Genomic DNA, 18,588 nt, shown 5'->3' with positions numbered 1-18,588 from the left:
TAATCTGGATCTTCCTGGGTCTGGTTTTCCTGGACAACGCAAGGATAACATTGTACCTTTGGTACGCTTTATTAACAAAACAAAAAACAATACACCATCAACAAATGGTATTACATGTATCTACAATCTTAGTTTAGGCCATGATAGACTATTTACAAGATTTTCATTCGAATCCATCTCTCTAACATGACCAGCCTTTGTAATATCCACAAGATGTATGCTGACAGAAATTCAACATGAATCTCAGCTTGCAATACACATACTTAATGAAATCATGATTTAAAACGGCCAGTCTTAAACAGTGGATGAAGATGTCACGGAGACTCTTTAGAATAACAGCACCCAAAATGCTGCCCTCCTCTCCTTGGTTTGGCCAAATTTTGAATGGAAATCTAACAATTAACTCCTCACAGCCTTTCAGTGGTACAGTACAGTACAGTACAGTACAGTACAGTACAGTACACCTATACAGGGCATGATGTAACAACCTGTGCGCAAACAATGTACAGTTTGATAAATATCTGTATACATCATAAAGTCTGTAAATACAGTAAATAGATATAATCTAGTAGATAATAATTTGGTAAGTCCAGGCAGCAGTAAACCAGTACTGGAACATGTGTAACCTGTTTGAAAGTGAATCTGAAAATGCATTTAGTTTAAATATTTGTAATGCTACACCTGAACTTAATACGGTTCTTATAGGATAATATCAGGAACAGTTCTTATCAATATTTGAACAGAATACCGCTCAACTTTTGAACGTCTTGATAAAATATATCATGATACTGAAATATATGATCGAAATATGAGAATCAGTTTTGTGTAGACATCTTTTCTTCTCTATTCCAGCAACCTCATGTCTGACGACACACACTGGGACTCTTGAAACTTACCCATGCGCTTGTGTTCAGTGTGCACTACAGAAATCAGTAAAATTGAAAACATTCAAAACAAAAAAAGTTGAAATATCAAAATGAGATTCATCAGAGCTAATCTTCATTTCATTTACCAAAACAGAAAAAGACAAAACTTGGAACAAAATTTCAACGCACAAAAATAAGCTATTGCACATGAGTACATCATTCTAAAATGAACAGTTTAGATCACTTGTTTTTTTCTCACCAGACTGCTACATAAGCATTGACCCAAGAATCAGTCTGTTTCATCAAAAGCAGCAGGTAGTGACAGTCAAACATTTTCACAGCCAGTAGGATTTCATTCTGACTATGTTCAGATGTACACATAAACTTCAACAATTCCTACCATTTTCTTTGAAGTTGCTAACACACACTAGGCATTTACATGTTGACAAACATGACATTTCCTTAGTTGACAAAAGAATAAATAACAAACAATATGAGCTTCGTGAAGTTCCTACAGATTGTGGACTACTGCACTGATGAAGTCGCTGGTTGATCCATAACCACCCATGTCCTTTGTGCGGATCTAGGAGAAAAGTCATATATTTAGACAACTAATTTAGATTCTCACCTTCAGTTTCAACCTGCGTTATTCTGTGTGCCATATTTACTTGGAACAATGATCGATAACCTGGACCTAGATTTTCAAAGCTCTCTTAGCACTAAGATAGCCTTAAGTGCCATACATTAACTTACAACTAGTGCAGCCCTAACATAGCTTTGAAAATCTAAGCCCAGGGTCCTTTTGAACCAGTCTCCTTCAGGAAGTGACATCATCACAGTCGCATAGTGTCAGTCTCAAAGTTATGTGACCAACGGATCCACAGTATTTCTGGACTTGCACCACCGCCACAAAACATGTCATGTCCAAATCAGTGGCTCCCTGCCCTTCCCATAATTTTTTAGCATAATTTATCAAAGATTAAGTGCTAAATTGCTGACTTCCACTAGTACATGCAAAGTTGATGACCAGCTACCTCCTCAGAAAAAAATGGGTTACACACAGGAAAAGAAACCTTTCAAAATTTTCAATTAGACCACCGGTCCAGTGAGTGGAAAATAATGAATGGTCCTTTCTGTACTTCACTGGTCCATCCAAAGTAGCATTCGTAGATTTACTTAACTATCAATGCAAAATTCAGTGGCCACCAGAGCCACAGTTTTACAGTGGTTCTGGGCCAAAACTATATCAACTATACATGAAATGAATAAGGGGCTTGTTTTCCACCCTAAGATGATCCATAAAACAAAAGATTTTCATGATTCTAAACACATTTCATGATTACAAGTCAGATTCCAGGACAGTTGGTAAACCACAGTGGGATGAGACAAATTTGAAATGTTTTGTCCTTTATGTTATAATTCATGATTCTATGCCTCTGTGAAAATCTGGGTTCAAATTAGTCGAGCAACTCAAGGTTTTACTGTCAGGTTCTCCTGGCTGATACAAGCCATCAGTTCCCAACTGAAACTGATGCTGATGTCAGTCGCTGGATTGATGGGAGTTATTTGCAGACAACCTACTGTGGAGTGAGGCATTAAACAGACAGATCTACTGACCTTGCCACTCTTGATGACACGGATGACAGCCTCCTCAATAAGCTTTGAGTGATACTCTAGGTGAATGTGTTTGAGCATGTTACAGGCACTCAGTAGGACCCCTGTTGGGTTGGCGATGTTCTTGCCCACAGCCTCAGCAAAAGCATGGCGGGCCCCCTGTTGACAGGAAGGGACGACTTAGACAGAGTGTGATGTCAACAATAGGCGATATGTGCAGGAAGTCATAACTTCAACAAAAAGTGATGACATGGACAGTGCTGACAAAAATAAGTGATAACATGGACAGAAAGTGATGACAATAATAAGTGATGGCATGGACAGAAAGTGATGACAAAACAAGAGATGACATGGACAGAACATGATGACCAAAAATAAGTGATGACATGGACAGAAAGTGATGTCAATATTAATGGATGATAACATGGACAGGAAGAGATGACATGGTCAGAAAGTGATGACAATAATAAGTGATGACATGCACAGAAAGTGATGACAAAAACAAGGGATGACACGGACAGAAAGTGATGACCAAAAATAAGTGATGACATGGACAGAAAGTGATGTCAATATTAATGGATGATAACATGGACAGGAAGTAATGACATGGTCACAGGGTGGTGATATGAACGGAGTGTGACAACACAGACAGGAAGTGAACTATACTCATAATGTTGGCAGGCTACACCAATAACTGATCTAAGTACACAAACCATACACAGTTAAATTTTGCAAAATATTGTTTCTCTAAAATGTGCTTCATACCTGCTCAAAGATGGCAACATCCTTGCTGTAACTCTCGCCAGGTACAACCCCTGCACCGCCAACCAACCCTGCTGCCAAGTTGTCGAGGATGTTGCCGTACAGATTGGGCATGACCATAACATCGAACTGGTGTGGGTTGGACACCATCTGCAAATGTCATTGAGCATGACTGTAATGACATGTAATGTCTGAATCTTACAAATGTCACTACTCAGATCAAAATACATTGTCATTAGTCACGGTCAAGCAGAAGGTCATCTGAATAGTAAGTGAGTTTAGTTTTACGCTGCTTTTAGCCATATTCCAGCAATATTACGCTGGGGCACCAGAAATGGGTTTCACACATTGTACCCATGCGGGGAATTGAACCCTGGTCTCTTGAACCATTAGGCTACCCAGCCACCCCATTATGTCTATGAACATTATGTCTATGTCTGTGAATTAAGTAACAACCTGGGACAGTAACTAGTGTTTGACATTTTGGGGTACTGGGGTCTGATCTATTTGCTCCCATGGTATCTTGATGGGGTTTTGAGATATGAATATAACATGATTAGTACAATTTAGCAGAAAACAACAATATCATAATGAATAACTGACTATATTTCTCTGTTGTTTATTTTGGCACATGGCATTATTCCAGCAATATGATGGTATATACACAATCGAGTCTGAACCAGATAATCCAGTGATCAATATTTTATTGTAGACAACCATAAATGCCACTGAGGTATGTTACATCTTTGAGTCTGAAGATCACAGCTTGTGGCAATCCATCACAACAGCTGTAATACAGCAACATACCTGCATGCAGCAGTTATCGATGATCATAGTTTCAAACTGTATCTTGGGGTACAGAGCTGCAACCTCCTCGCAACACCTGAGGAACAGGCCGTCACCAAGTTTCCTGTCATATACAAAATACGACATGTGATGTGTATAAATGATGATGCCATTTACCAATTAACTAAATTGTAGATACAGTCAAACAGTGCTGTATCACAGTTGAAGGGACCAACATAAACCCTTCAAGCTATCCAAGTTTTCGATAACCCTGCAAAATGATAACTGAGGACAGCAGATGGAAAGGCCTCATGACAACTGTAAGTTTGACGACTCAAAGTTCTGTACAACAGTGTTCGACTGTACAAACTCGAGTCATAACAGACGCAGAAGTCAAAATATGAAAAAAGCATACAAAGAGTAACACACTAAAGGTGGGCAGGTGTACTTCTGACAAGGTTTGTAACTACTTACAAGCATAAATGTGGGTGGGTGAGTATGATTTTACGCCGCTTTTAGCCATATTCCAGCAATATCATGGCAAGGACACCAGAAATGGGCTTCTCATTATACCCATGTCGGGAATAGAACCTGGGTCTTTAGCATGAACAAATACTTCAACCACTAAGCTACTCCACCACTCACAAACCTAAAAGTAAGAAGAATGATTTTAGATGATAAATAAAATGACACAAGCACATGTTTTGATATCACAAGGTTCATTACACAACTCACATGATATTGGCTTTGTGAACTGCTGTGACCTTCTCCCTGTTGTGACGGAGGGCATAGTCAAATGCAAACTTGGCAATTCTCATGGATTTTTCTCTGGTGATGATCTTGAGACACTCGATCACGCCTTCAACACTCTGAACACAAGATGTACACAATGAAACTAGAGACTATCATCTTATTCAATAATGACAAATCTCTGATCCTCGTTTCTGCTAAGTTTGTCTCTAAGACTATGGCCATGTGAGAAACAGAACTTGTACAACATACCTAAGATAATAATAACTGGGGCTCATTATGACTATATATACTTGTAGTTGCCAACATGTAGTATGTCAGTGTAAAATGTGACAGCAGAGTGATCTCCCTTGGCACCATAATGGTAATGGCCGCCATGTAACCTCATGGTTCTGAATTAAAACACTGAAGTACTTGTTCCTGAGACTATCTCAAACAATAACACTTAAGTAGTGATGCCTGCGCACCAAATATTTGGTAAGAATCTGGAATTTGATCCTGACAGTGAAGGCGGGCACCTCTACTGTCTGTTGCCATGTCAATGTTCTCTGGTGACTTGGCACAAGAATGGGATCTCTAAGTTGAGACGAGCTGTGGATATGACCTACTTTAGCTCATCTTGGTGAATCAACAGTAGGATTTCACTAACATAGCTCACCATGGTAAGACAATCTCCAGAAAGCCTTGGACACCACCTACTTCGATCATCATGGTGAAACCATGGGATATGACATAACTACTTATTGTCTTGTGATGAGACACATTTTGTGACACCCACCTCATGCTCGAGGGCACTGTATTCCCCCTCTGTCTGTTCCCGTATGATGACAAAGTCCAGGTTGTTGTGGCGGGTCTTGAAGCCTGGCAAGCTCTTCACCCACACCACATTGGCAAACAGATCCAACTCTCGTCTACCACAACACAGAACATGATAACAGAGATCAAGTCAACCAATGACACAATGAGGAAGGAAAATTTACGGAACACAACATTATTTCTAGAACGAGACGAACATCTGGAACTGGTGATGACAAATACTACTGATATCAATCAGACAGAATAGTAAAGGAAAAAAAACATTCATGTCCTGAACGAGTCCAAGGCAGTGCCCTGGTAAGGGTATTGAAGGTGAGAACTCCCCCTAAAAATTGAATTTGGCAATATTAAAGTGTGTTTTGAGAACTATCCTAAACTGTCTTATACTTTATAATGGAAAAACTCAACTCAAGAAAAAACTCAAACACATTAAAAATGAAACTCAAATCCCGGAAATCTGCAGATCAATGGAAGATTCTCAAGTCTGATCAATACCATCACACACAATCCATGTCACCCAGTTAGTTGCCTATCATGACAGTCACATATTAACGTGGTTACTAGGAACCCCATCCAGCCAGGAATCATCTGCTATGCAGTTACAATCGCAAAGAAGAGTAGCTTGCCATGGTTACTAAGAACCTGTCTAACCAGGAATCTTGAGCTATCAAGTTATAACAGCAAGAACTGGAGATTACCATGGTTACAACGGTTGCCATGGTTACTTGGAACCTAGCCTTACCAAGAATCATGAGTTATGAGTAAGAGAGAAACACATACGACCTTTTTGTCTGTCAAAAAATGGTAAACATTAGGCTAAATAAAAGAACTGAAATGTTTCTCGGGCATTCGTGCATCACTTTTATAAGTGCATGTGACCATTTTTTTCTTGTCATTTAAAAAAGCAATTTTGATGTATTTCTGAAAGAAAAAAAACAATAAAAATGTGTTCCTCCCTCATCATTTTTTTCTATCAAAATTATTTCAAAAAGTACTACCACCCTTGTAAGTTTTGAAAAAAAATGTGCTCGAGAAACATTTATTTTTCTTTATTCAGCCTTCTACAGCTTCCATTTCAGTGGACTCTCATGAGCATTGTGTGTGTGATCACAAAGATGTAGGCATGTATGCTTGCGTGTTGTCACCTAGCGACACACTCAAAGGAAGGATGTAAATATTCGATTCAGGACTAGACAGTCAAATGACCAACATCATGAGCACTCATCCATGTAATTCCGTTACTATAACATAAAATCTGTAGTGACACACAGACAGGAAAAGGTAGGTAACTCTACCTGAGTCTCATGTTGAGAGTACGAAGTACACCACCCTTGAAGCTGCTAGGTGTTGTGATGATGCCCTTCAGCCCGACACCATTCCTTACAAATGATTCAATGGCTGTCGAGAGACTAGCACTCTGGCCGGGCTGAACTTCACTGAAAAGAAAACTCAAAAACTTACTACAAGAAATGACCTTCAGCAACAATGAATGGTTCTTTCATCTCTGCCATGACAATTTGTTTTGATGTAAAACAGACTCTGTTACTCAAAAAGTGATGTCAGGGGAAAATTAAAGGAGGTCACCTAAAAGACAAGATGACAGTGCCAAGTCTATGCCATAGATTCGCTTAGTGGTTATTGTAAATAATGCAAATTGAAGCTATACATATCGGAGGATAACTTCAGTATGGTTCTATATGGATTTGTTTACACTATTTACAGTGACTAACCATGATGAAAAGATGAGCAAAGGTTGGGCGGGTCAAGTTTGGAACATACCATTTTGATACTGATTTAAAGGGTCAAGTTAGGGGGTCAGCTTATCTGTGAGATAAACTTATCTACAGTAACAGTGAGTGAGTGAGTATAGTTTTACGCCACATTCAGCAATATTCCAGCTATATGGCAGCGGTATCTACAGTAACTTGGTAATAGTTTTCCAGTGTTCTCATACACAAAATTTGTTCACCGTTGAGCATCATTACTATTGTAAACAGAATGCTTTTAACAGCATACCTTTTTTTCAGCTGTTTCACGAAAATGCAATAAGAACCTAGGTTCTTAATAAAACATGATGTTGTAATATTGGAATCGAATTGGAGTTAGGACTTGTCTTATATGGCTCACCCCTCCTATTTTATGTAAGATGTATTCTTGATCTCCAGAAAACCAGAAACCACTTGGACACATTAAGATTTTATCACATGTGGCAACAAGCACATGAAAATATTGTCTTATTGGTGAATCAGGAGATATCATTGCGATGCAATGTAATTTGGGAGAATTTGAGGAATTGTAGCATCAAAGTGCAAATGTTAGGCAAGGTGAATATTCATAATATCACACGTAATAGAACATACACATTGAGCCCCAGTACCAACTACACATAATAGAACATACACATCAAGCCCCAGTACTAACTACACATAATAGAACATACACATCAAGCCCTAGTACTAACTACACATAATAGAACATACACATCAAGCCCCAGTACTAACTACACAGAAACCAACTTGCATGACTCTTTGAACCAAACTGATCAAGTAATCACCAGATATAAATGTAATATGACACCAATACCACTTGTGTTTTAACTGTTTTGCAATACCTCAGGAAGATCTCCTCAAAGTCAACAGGGACGCCAGCAGCCTGAAACACATCCATGACACCGCCCATCATCTCTGGGCCGACACCGTCTCCAGGCACCATTGTCACAACATGGCGACCAGCTGGCTTTGACACAGGTTCCGTTATATTCTAGACATTCAAACAGATTTTAGTATGAGATGGAAATAGGTAATGAAGTGTGACAGTGCATTTTAAACATGAGAAACTAAATCTTTTTGATAAACTGGCGGTAAAAACATTCTTGCACAATAAAAAATGAATTTATCAGTGATGTTGTTTTGATTTGTGGAAATTACAGCCCAAATCTATGAAGTGTCTGTTAATTAATTCCAAGCCTGATAGTTTCATACTCAAGTCTGATTTCCTTTTTTCTTTCTGACACTATATACATCACAGTTACTATGGTTACACAGGGTATTTCCAAAGTTTTCTGATCCCTTGTTCAAACATTCTGCGTATTTAATCTCTCTTTCTTAAGTCTGGAGACAGTAGTATTGTTTTGAGTCAACAGGATAGACACTGAGTCCCAGTCTAGTAGTGAGAATGCAATATCTATCCTTTCATATTCAGTTCATAGTAATTTACCTGACTTAAGTTCAGTCTCGGTCTCTACGCCATAACAGCCTTTCTAATCAACAAAATAGCTCAGGCTCAGGCTGGCTGGTGAGGGAATTCACAATTTTTGACTAAGGAAGTAATGATTTTTTATTATTGTACATTTTTATGTACAATGTGAATGACCTATCCTAAAATTTATGTACAAAATCAGTCACATACGGCCCCCAACCTCACTCCATGCCATGAACAAAAGCAATGACCCGACCCCATACATGTGTACAAAAATTATTAGAATAGAAATGTCAATTATATGCAACATGAAATCTAAGACACCTTTATTTGTTCCAATCAACTGCTGTGTTGCTTGTGTACCTCCAGCACTTACAACTTACATATCTGCATCCATCCTCAGTTTGCAGAAGAACAAATACTGTAGGTCCACTAGTTACCATAGCAACAACAAAACAGTAAAACCATGGGACATTAGAGCTGGCTGAAGAGATCAATAATCAGAAATGTGAAATGCGCTGAATTCTTTTAAGTATTGAAAAGACTTTTCTTGAAGTTACTTCTATGATATTTAGCAATAATCAGTTGAGATTCATTTGATGATCATCGTTTTCTATAATCTGCATTGACAGCCAGCCCTACCATGGTGATGAAAAAATCGTAAAGCTATGGGACATGCATGATCATAATGACACTGGTGAAACAACACATACCAAATTTTTGTGAGGGGATGGAGTTGTGTGGTAGCCATTGCCAGCAGGAAGTTTGCTCACACTAGGCTGTGATAACAAAAATACAAACAACAAAATGAAATCATCACAGGACTACAGGGTACCAAATAAAATATAAGATGGCTACAACAAACATCACAATACCTGGGCACATAATGTTGAACATGCTGAAGCTGATTTTTAAATTCACATTGACTGCAAAATATGACACTGTTAATTTGATACAGTGATTAAGAATCAACAACAATTGCATTCACATAGCCTTGATTCATGGATATAAGGGAAGTGGGGCAAAAATCATATTTTAAATGTACAATTTTACTCTGTATACCCAGTGATTATTTTATTCTTTCATTTTGATAACAGTAAATGCCTAACATTCCTCTTGTGAATGAAATGTGTTTAACCAAGTCATTTGCTATCATCAGCCATTCATGTGTTCACAAAATGTAATGTCACCTTGTTTCATGCATTACGCAGTCTGTTACAATATATCACTATGTATGACAGCCCATTCAGTTATTACTGATACATTGCAAAGCAGGTGACGAGATGTGAAAAGATTGTTACTTACGATATCTTACTTACTTGACATTTTGTAAAAATAAAATCTGGTATTAGACTATCCGTTTCATTAGTGATCTTGGGCTATTATGTCAGTGCTTGACAATTAGATTTAGTACATTTATGGTTATTGCAGAGATTCGGAACATTTTTTGTCGGTGACACATGGCAACATGTGTACATCAAAAGCATTGCTTTGTAATGTCATTAGAGATGTAATTTACAAAACTGCGTTCCTCAAATTAAAGTTATCCACAAATTTAGGTTAGGTTTCGTATAATGTGTGTCTGAACTTGAGTGTGTGTTAAAGGGGCACTGATACGGAGTGAATAATGTTTCTCACCAACGATCTAATTATGAAACCAAACAGCAAATTGGTCAGCACCCGCTCCCTTGACCGTGACGAATAAAGGGACTGGGCTCCTATCCATATTAACAGAATTTCTTCATCCTAAAGAGAGAGTAGGCCATCACATGCCATTATTTAAAAATATCCATGGTATTCCTTATCTGATTGTTACAATATATCCCAGCAGTGTAGTTTTTTTTCTGATGCCTAGATGGTATAGTGACAGATCAAATTTGATACTATTTCTGTGTTTTTTACCTTGATATTTAATCATGTCATGTGAAAATATGATGTCTACATACACGTAGCAAGCCATTTGTTTCACATAAGTCCGAAAGATTGCAAAGCTTTATATTTAGATAGTTTTGAGGGTTGGCCCACCAGTCATAGCAAACATCATACGTAAATTTTGGTAGCTACGACCCTGGTTTATTATCTAAGATAATAAAAAACACACAGTTGATTTATCTGAATTCGTAAACTGATAATAACAACTTTGCCATTGGTAGATAAATCTGAAAATTTTCTTACATGAAAAAACCTGATTATACCCATTTACCCAAGTACACAACTAATACCTATGTGCATTTCTTATGTAACAGCGAAGTTCCGTTGGTATCCTCAAAACAGTTTTGGTTCAAAGGTGTTTTCAGGCTGCATGTGACACAGAGATTACATCTTCCTTGCTGTAACTTGTGTCTGATGGTATGAACTTACACTATTATTTGTCATCATTCACTTGATGGTCAGTTAATGAATTTATAAACAGTTGTAACAACACTAAAATTACTCGGCATAGGTTCCTATTTGGCATTTCTCCTGTGTGGAGTAAATACTCAACATTATAAATTAAGGTCTGTAGTGGCAAATGTATTGCATGTTATGTAATACGTGCATGCAAGTGATGCAAGAGGGTTTATCAGCTGAGGATCGATCAAAGGATTAACCGATAACACACCAATTGATTAATTACATCCACAGCGGATTTGTCAAAAAAGGCAGTGTTTATGTGTGTAGATTTAAGCAATCTATACCGAATACAGCCTGTCATACAGTACGAGTGTATAAACAACATCCTTCCTCCGAAGAATTAACTGCCACTGCCTTGATTGATTGATTGTTGCTCATTATTGGCGGACATCATACTGTAAGTTGCCAGGTGTGCTGTCCTGGGTGACCAGTGAGATTATGTGTACACCAGTGTGAACATTTCTCAAACGATGTGTCACTTTTTCACATATTAGACTGTTGAAAGACACAAGACATAGAGCAGGATTATTTACCAGCTGCAGATGAATGGAATATCATTATTTTATGTCAATATTGATGGATACATTCCTGAATGAGGTAATAGCCTTACATTGTTGCTATAACTTTCGTCTGTCTTAAATTTAATATTTGCATTTTGTTTTAATTTATTTCTTGTAGCATTCAGCAGAATCTACATTACAGAAAACATGCACTAGGTCGCGAATAGGATGTGTGTGAAATATGATTCGCGTTGGCAATCTATACAATGTTTAGATATTAAATCATGTTAGAAATTCACTGTAAGCATAAGCAGACCGTGTGTTTTTTTTATTAACTTTCAAAATGCATACAAATGTGACAAGGAACTAGTTAAGTTTATAAAACAAAATATATACACCTACGCTGACTTCGTTATTTTTCAGTCCTAACGATTTTTTTATATCACTGGCAGATGAGTAAACTTCAAGGTGTTTGCCTTGTTTTCATAAATTGACATAATACATTTGTAATGAAGTAAAAATGACTTCACCTTAGTTGATTTGTCTATAATTAAACTCGCAATTGCGCATACAGATTGCGAAGCAGAGGTCACGAACCAGTCACGAAATCTGGGATATTATCCGGGTACTCATGGGAGAAAAACAATAACAAAAGTTTACACCAGTCCATGGAAATTGCTCCGCATCAGTGCCCCTTTAACAGCTTATGATAAGCTAGTAGGTTGTTTGAGTCCATTTATATCTCAGAATCAACAAACTAAACAACAACAGTAGCAATGACAACAACGACATAATTAAGTGAAATGATCTGCCAAATATCATAATCATTCTTAAGACATGAGCATGATGTACAATCTGGAATTAATTCTTCCGAACTCATACATTTTTCTTTTTTTTTTTGCATCAAAATGTACTAAGGGATCGTACTAAGGTTTAGACTCACTGGAGCTACACACAAAGGTTCAATACAAACAAACAGAAATGTAACTCAAACTGTGCATAATCGTTCAGTGATCTCATGCTCATGAACTGTCATGAATCGTGCCTAGTTACAATGTCAATGTCAAACTGTCCGTCTGCCGTTCGGTCAAAAAGTTCATCAAATACGAATGTGATATGCAAAACAACCTCATGATGAGGTACACTAGACGCCATTGAACATACGAATCACGACAACTTATGGACAAACTCACACTGCTCAGAGCACGCAAACTTGAGACCAACGTCTTTCCGATCTTCAAAGTCGTGGAGAACCTCGTGGTAGCCATGATTGTATCTGTGACGTCATAAGGGGATTTCCAGAAATGAGCATAAAGTGTATATTTTCATTTAGAGTAATGAAGCACACTCTTGGTAATAAGCGAATTGTTTAAAGTGGTGCAAATTATAATATGAATGTAATATTGTGTATTCTACAAAAACAACGCTAAATGTTAGCTTTTAGAGTAAGTAACTGTTAAACGAAATTCAGTTTAAATAAATGGTCCCCAATAAGTGGCCCTCCCATTAAACTGGTTCTCGAGTCTTCACATGCGGCGTCTTTTGGTGAAATGTAGAGACAGCACCAAGCCCGTAACTATTCTACCAAGCAACCTGTGGAAAGGTGGAAAAGAATACGTTTCACTCAGAAATCTGTGGCAGTAGCATCAGCTACCATCTCCTATGTTAAGAAGCTATATAAATAAATAAAAAAAATGTTTTTAAAAACTAAATTGCAGTACCTGAGAAGAATAGCCATAGTTTTGAAGAATCAGGTATGACTGTAAAATTTGCATTTAGATAGTACAATAAATTAAATAAATAATATTTGTTTTAAGTACGTTTGATATGACACATGTTTACAGTGCGAGGTTGACATTCTGATTTCACTGATATTCTTTCCCTTTACTTCTTATTCCATGAATCCGATTTGTATTTTCATGGGGTTCAATAATCTTCTAGTTTTGATTACACCATGCCATTTAGAAAGTGGTCAAATGCAACATATGTCATATTTGGGATTTCACTTTCTTAGTAAAGTACAAATTCTAGTACTTTTTTCGGTTGAGTCCCATCCTGGATTTGAACCCGCACCCTCAGAGTCAGGCACCTAATCGCCAGCACACAAAGTCAGCCGCCTAGCCCGCTCAGCCACCGCGACTTCCACCTCTGAGGGTGCGGGTTCGAATCCCGGATGGGACTCAGCCGAAAAAAGTACTAGAATTTGTACTTTACTAAGAAAGTGAAATCCCAAATATGACATATGTCTTCTAGTTTTACTTAGATATTTATCTGTGTAACTGATGTAGGGTTTGTTTTTTTGTAAAGTGAAATGCAAATGGCCAGAAACTGAAACATGATTTATGTCAGTATGTCAATGTCTTAATTTCAGACAAGTTCAAGAAGTATAGCCACATCACGTGTGCTACTGAAACATGATGAGTCACATGAACATCCAGTCAGTCGATTCCCAGTACCGGATGTCAAGGAATTGCCACAGGACCTCAGGGAAAAGTTTGGAAAGGTCAGTTTGTATGAGTAAGTGAGTGACTATTGTTTTTTTTATTCTCTTTGCAATATTACAGCAATATCAATATCACTGTGGGGGACGACAGAAATATCTTTTGTTGTGCCCATGTGGTGACTCAAACCTGGAATCTTTTGCATAGTGGGCAAATGCTTTAACCACCTTTCTACTCCATTGCTGTTTTGAACAGTTTTCCAGTCATATCTGACAATGTGTCAGCTGGCTGTGGCAGGAAAACCTGAAGTGATGATAGTCTCAGATGTTTGATACATACATAATGTTTTTTTAGTTCAGCTTGATTCTGATGTGTAGAACCCGAGAAGATCTGGGTTAAAATTGATCTTCAGCAACCCAAGCATGTCGTGAGAGGCAGTCTACAGGATTGGGTGGTCAGACTTGCTGACTTGGTCACATGTCATCACATCCCATACAGTTGCATAGATCGATGCTCTTGATGTTGATCACAGGATTGTCTGGTACAGACTCAAGTATTCACAGAGCATCATCATATAGCTGGAATATTGCTGAGTATGGTGTAAAACTAAACTCACTATTTGATGTGTTGACTATGGTATCTGTAGTTCACAGCACTATATCTGGTTATGTGGATGTTGGTTTGATGATCGCCTCATTTGCTATTTTCCAGTCAAAATTTCTACCTAATGTATTTGGTGCTCTGTCCTATCGACCTGATGAACTGCGAGCATTTATCAACTACCATGAAGTGCTAATGAGAGACAGCAGTAAGTAGTAGGAGCATATCATGTCCAAAGTACTACTTGGGGATAACTTGTATTCTTGTACATACAAAACACTTGTTTTGCTTGTAATTCAATCTGTCTGCTGCTTTATCAAATTTACTTTAAGGACTATGAATAAAAGGACCTGTTTAGGACTATTATTATAATGAAAATTGGAAACCATTTTTAATGTCCATATGCATGTCAAATTGCTTTCATTTGGATTTCTGTTGTCTTTTTTTTTCGATTTGGAACTGTCTTTGAGATAGAGGGATTATTGAATTGAAGTCATGTATACTGTTATGGTGCCTGTTTTTCATAGAATAAACTTTCATTAGAATATGCCTCTCTCTTTATGGCTTTTCACTCCCTGTAGTGTTTACATTTTCAAGCACACCCTGTGTTTTCTATCGGAAGATGTAGGGATTTTGCGATTTGTGTGAAAATATTTCTTTTCAGATAGTTAAGCATGACCCAGTTTCTGTAGAATGCAGGTTGCCCCGATGTCCTTTACAATGTTGAAAAAAAATTATGTTTGATATGTTGCGTGTGACAATATTTTGAACAACCATAAAACAGAAGTTGTTGTCAGATTGACATTCAAATATTTTCAGCTATATAAATACTAAAGAGTGTAATGAATGTCTTGCCAAAATGTAGTTTGTGAGTGAGTTTGGTTTTACGCCACTTTTAGCAGTATTCCAGCAATATTACAGCAAGGGGACACCAGAAATGGGCTTCACACATTGTACCCATGTGGGAAATCAAACCCAGGTCTTCAGCATGAAGGGTGATTGCTTTAACCACTAGACTACTCCATCGCCCCTGTGAAAATGCAATGTCAAATGATCTTACCAACAAGCTGAAAGTTTCCTCTGCCCCCATGAGCTATGAGAACCTTTATGCTGTAACTCATATTGAACTGTAAGACTCCATTCAAAGTATTAACTCAAATGAAATAAGTTGAAATTGCTCATGCAATCCTTCACTGATACTTTGATGAGTTGACTGATGACTTTTACATACTCAGGTAATTTGACTAAAGCAGACAAGGAGATGATTGCTGTGGTTGTCAGTGCGGACAACCAGTGTCTGTATTGTGTGGCTGCTCACAGCGCCCTCTACAGGCTACACTCACGCAACCCTATTTTGGCAGATCAGGTAGGTCATGGCTCAAGTGTGATTTGATTTGCAATATTCCCACCAAGTGATTGCAAGGATGTGGAGAGCTGACAAACATGGTACACCTAAACAGATGTTATTATGACTGAAGGATCTTTACCAGGAAGCTGTTTTAACCATCACATATTTATTCTTAAGTATGAGTTATGATAACCCCCAGTGCTATGATCACTTTAATGATGGCCACTGAAGTGATAATTTTCAATATTTGTCAAAATACAATAATAGAAAGATTTGCTGTTAGTGTGGTAACAAGGCTCGTGATATTGGTAGTTGAGTTTAGTGAGTATAGTTTTATGCTGCTGTTACCAATACTCCAGCAATATGACATCATGGGACATCAAAAATGGACCTCACACATTGTACTCCTGTAGGGAATCAAATCCTGGTCACACTGGCATGATGAGCGAACGCTTTAACCACTAGGCTACAACACGATTTTATGATGATCCACCCATTTCTTCCAGCTGTCTACCAACTGGAGAATGGCAGATCTGGACATACGACAGAAAGCGATCCTGGACTTTGCTACCACTGTTGCTGAATGCCATTCCCCAGCAGACGAGCAGTTTGAGCGGCTGTACGAGAATGGCATGAACCATGATGATGCCTGGGACATCGGGTCACTGGCATCCTTCCTGAGCATGTCCAACAGACTTGCTCACTTCCTGCGTGTGAGACCCAACCCCGAGTTTTACTTAATAGGTCGAATTCCAGCGGCTGAGAAAAAAGACAAGTGATGGTTGGTTGTGGGCTGTGTGGCTTGACTGTCAGAATAACCTGTCTATCTCGGAACTTCTGGACACAGATTCAGGCTTGCCACATTTCCCGAAACAGAGATATTTCCTGATTATTACACAAGTTGCAAATTTCTAATTATTACAATTATAAATGCATAAATGTATAATTATTTTGTTTCAAGATTTGAACAGAAAAGAAAAAAAATATTTCAAAACTTTTCACAAATATCATTTTCACCAGTCTTCTGCTGTAAGTTGATTGATTGACTGATTGACTGATTGATTGATTGATTGATTGCAGTCTAAGTAAACTTAGACTCTGTATTATGCGTTATACTCTTACACTGGGTCTAACAAAACCTAGTAGGAGGTCACGTCTGAGGTAACCTTTGAGCGAAACATGACCATCCAGTCAAATGCGAGATGGTTAAATGGATTTAACCAATCAGACAATGGCAACTGTTTAGGGTTTGGTGGGACTCACAAAATAAACTGGTCACTGACAATGATTTTCTCAACAAACGAAAATCTGCATATAACACTGATATTTGACCTGCAGTATATAAGCTTTTTGGTTTCTGTTGACATGGTTACTTGCTAATATAGTCTGGTTCATAATTATTGAGAATTTTTCTTCTTACTTTGAGCTATCCTAACACCTCAACTGATTCACTGATACTTAAAACTAAGTAATGGTATAAGGGAGGTAACTCATCTTGGCCTACTGAGTATAGTACAATTAGAGTTACCTCCCCTGAATTTGTAGCAGACGTCATTTTCCTCAGCACTGTCAACAATGTCTGCTGAAGATAAAAGAAGGTTGATTTTTGAGTTGTGTAATCAAGAAATTGATGATGTAAATACATTGGCAGAGAGAACAGGAACTCCTCTTTCTACTGTGTATAGGATTAGGAAGAATTTTAAAGAGGGAAAGGATTTTGGGCATCAGAAAGGAGCAGGGAGACCCAGAAAATTGGACTTCTCAGATCGCGTCCGGCTAGGAATTTTAGCGTCTAAAAAGCAAAGGGCAAGCATCTCCAACATCAGGTATGAAATGATAGAAAGGGGATCAACAGTCGTATCAAAATCTACAGTTAGAAGAAATTTGATTGATCTTGGATGGGAGAAAAAGACTGGAATTCCTTCTCCTCTAATGAAACAAGAACATAAAGACAGGCGTGTTGAGTGGTGTTTGGCACATGAAAACTTTGACTGGGAAAATGTGATTTTTACTGATGAAAGCTCAATATGGGTATATCCCAATAATGTGAAAATATGGACAAAGTCTGCGTCAGCACCGTTGTATCGACGACCTAAATACAGCCCAATGTTTCATGTATGGGGAGGGATATCCTTATTAGGAACGACCCCGCTGTGTGTGTTTGAGGGAAATCTGACAAGTCAACGCTACATTAACATATTAGATAATTTTCTCCTTCCAAGTGCACATGTGTTTTATGGAAATGACTGGATTTTGCAGCAAGATAATGATCCTAAACACACCGCAAAACATGCCAAGCAGTGGTTTCAGGAGAAAAATGTGACTGCATTACCATTTCCTGCATATAGTCCTGACTTAAATCCCATTGAGAACATTTGGGGGATGATGAAGGAATGTGTGAATCAAAAGGGGTTGACAAAAATTGAAGACATGAAGAGAGAAGTGGTCCGATACTGGGACAGCATAACTCACGAGACACTAACCTCTCTGATAGGAAGTATGCCTACCCGTCT

General features: G+C 38.0%; 2 protein-coding genes across 2 annotated transcripts; one reads left to right on the top strand and one right to left on the bottom strand.

Annotated features, from left to right (window-relative positions):
• Positions 1-53: 53 nt before the first annotated feature.
• Positions 54-12,980, bottom strand: LOC137273290 (isocitrate dehydrogenase [NAD] subunit beta, mitochondrial-like). Its single transcript, XM_067805842.1, has 10 exons — positions 12,880-12,980; positions 9,506-9,571; positions 8,206-8,354; positions 6,890-7,030; positions 5,557-5,689; positions 4,764-4,897; positions 4,050-4,152; positions 3,246-3,392; positions 2,484-2,639; positions 54-1,449 (listed from the first exon to the last, which is right to left on the bottom strand). Exons 1-10 carry the CDS (start codon positions 12,952-12,954, stop codon positions 1,378-1,380), a joined length of 1,176 nt encoding a protein of 391 aa, XP_067661943.1. The 5' UTR covers positions 12,955-12,980; the 3' UTR covers positions 54-1,377.
• A 243-nt stretch (positions 12,981-13,223) lies between these two features.
• On the top strand, positions 13,224-17,097 carry LOC137273291 (uncharacterized). The gene is made up of 5 exons (XM_067805843.1): positions 13,224-13,440; positions 14,058-14,189; positions 14,839-14,935; positions 15,963-16,093; positions 16,582-17,097. Exons 1-5 carry the CDS (start codon positions 13,381-13,383, stop codon positions 16,852-16,854), a joined length of 693 nt encoding a protein of 230 aa, XP_067661944.1. The 5' UTR covers positions 13,224-13,380; the 3' UTR covers positions 16,855-17,097.
• The last annotated feature ends 1,491 nt before the right edge of the window (positions 17,098-18,588 follow it).

This window comes from Haliotis asinina, chromosome 2 (assembly GCF_037392515.1).
Source record: "Haliotis asinina isolate JCU_RB_2024 chromosome 2, JCU_Hal_asi_v2, whole genome shotgun sequence".
Lineage (NCBI taxonomy): Eukaryota > Metazoa > Mollusca > Gastropoda > Lepetellida > Haliotidae > Haliotis > Haliotis asinina.
Note: the sequence above shows the minus strand (reverse complement) of the source record. Positions and strands in the feature narration are given on the sequence as shown.

What these genes read in the sequence shown, in the direction of transcription:
- LOC137273290 (XM_067805842.1), bottom strand. Translation starts at nt 12,954, where the DNA reads ATGGCTACCACGAGGTTCTCCACGACTTTGAAGATCGGAAAGACGTTG. An exon ending in TTTGAGGAGATCTTCCTGAG is followed by an intron (nt 7,031 to 8,205) that starts GTATTGCAAAAC and finishes TTTTCTTTTCAG; the next exon opens with TGAAGTTCAGCCCGGCCAGA. An exon ending in ACTCTCAACATGAGACTCAG is followed by an intron (nt 5,690 to 6,889) that starts GTAGAGTTACCT and finishes GTGTTGTGGTAG; the next exon opens with ACGAGAGTTGGATCTGTTTG.
- LOC137273291 (XM_067805843.1), top strand. Translation starts at nt 13,381, where the DNA reads ATGTTTTTAAAAACTAAATTGCAGTACCTGAGAAGAATAGCCATAGTT. An exon ending in TCAGGGAAAAGTTTGGAAAG is followed by an intron (nt 14,190 to 14,838) that starts GTCAGTTTGTAT and finishes GCTATTTTCCAG; the next exon opens with TCAAAATTTCTACCTAATGT. An exon ending in AGTGCTAATGAGAGACAGCA is followed by an intron (nt 14,936 to 15,962) that starts GTAAGTAGTAGG and finishes TTACATACTCAG; the next exon opens with GTAATTTGACTAAAGCAGAC.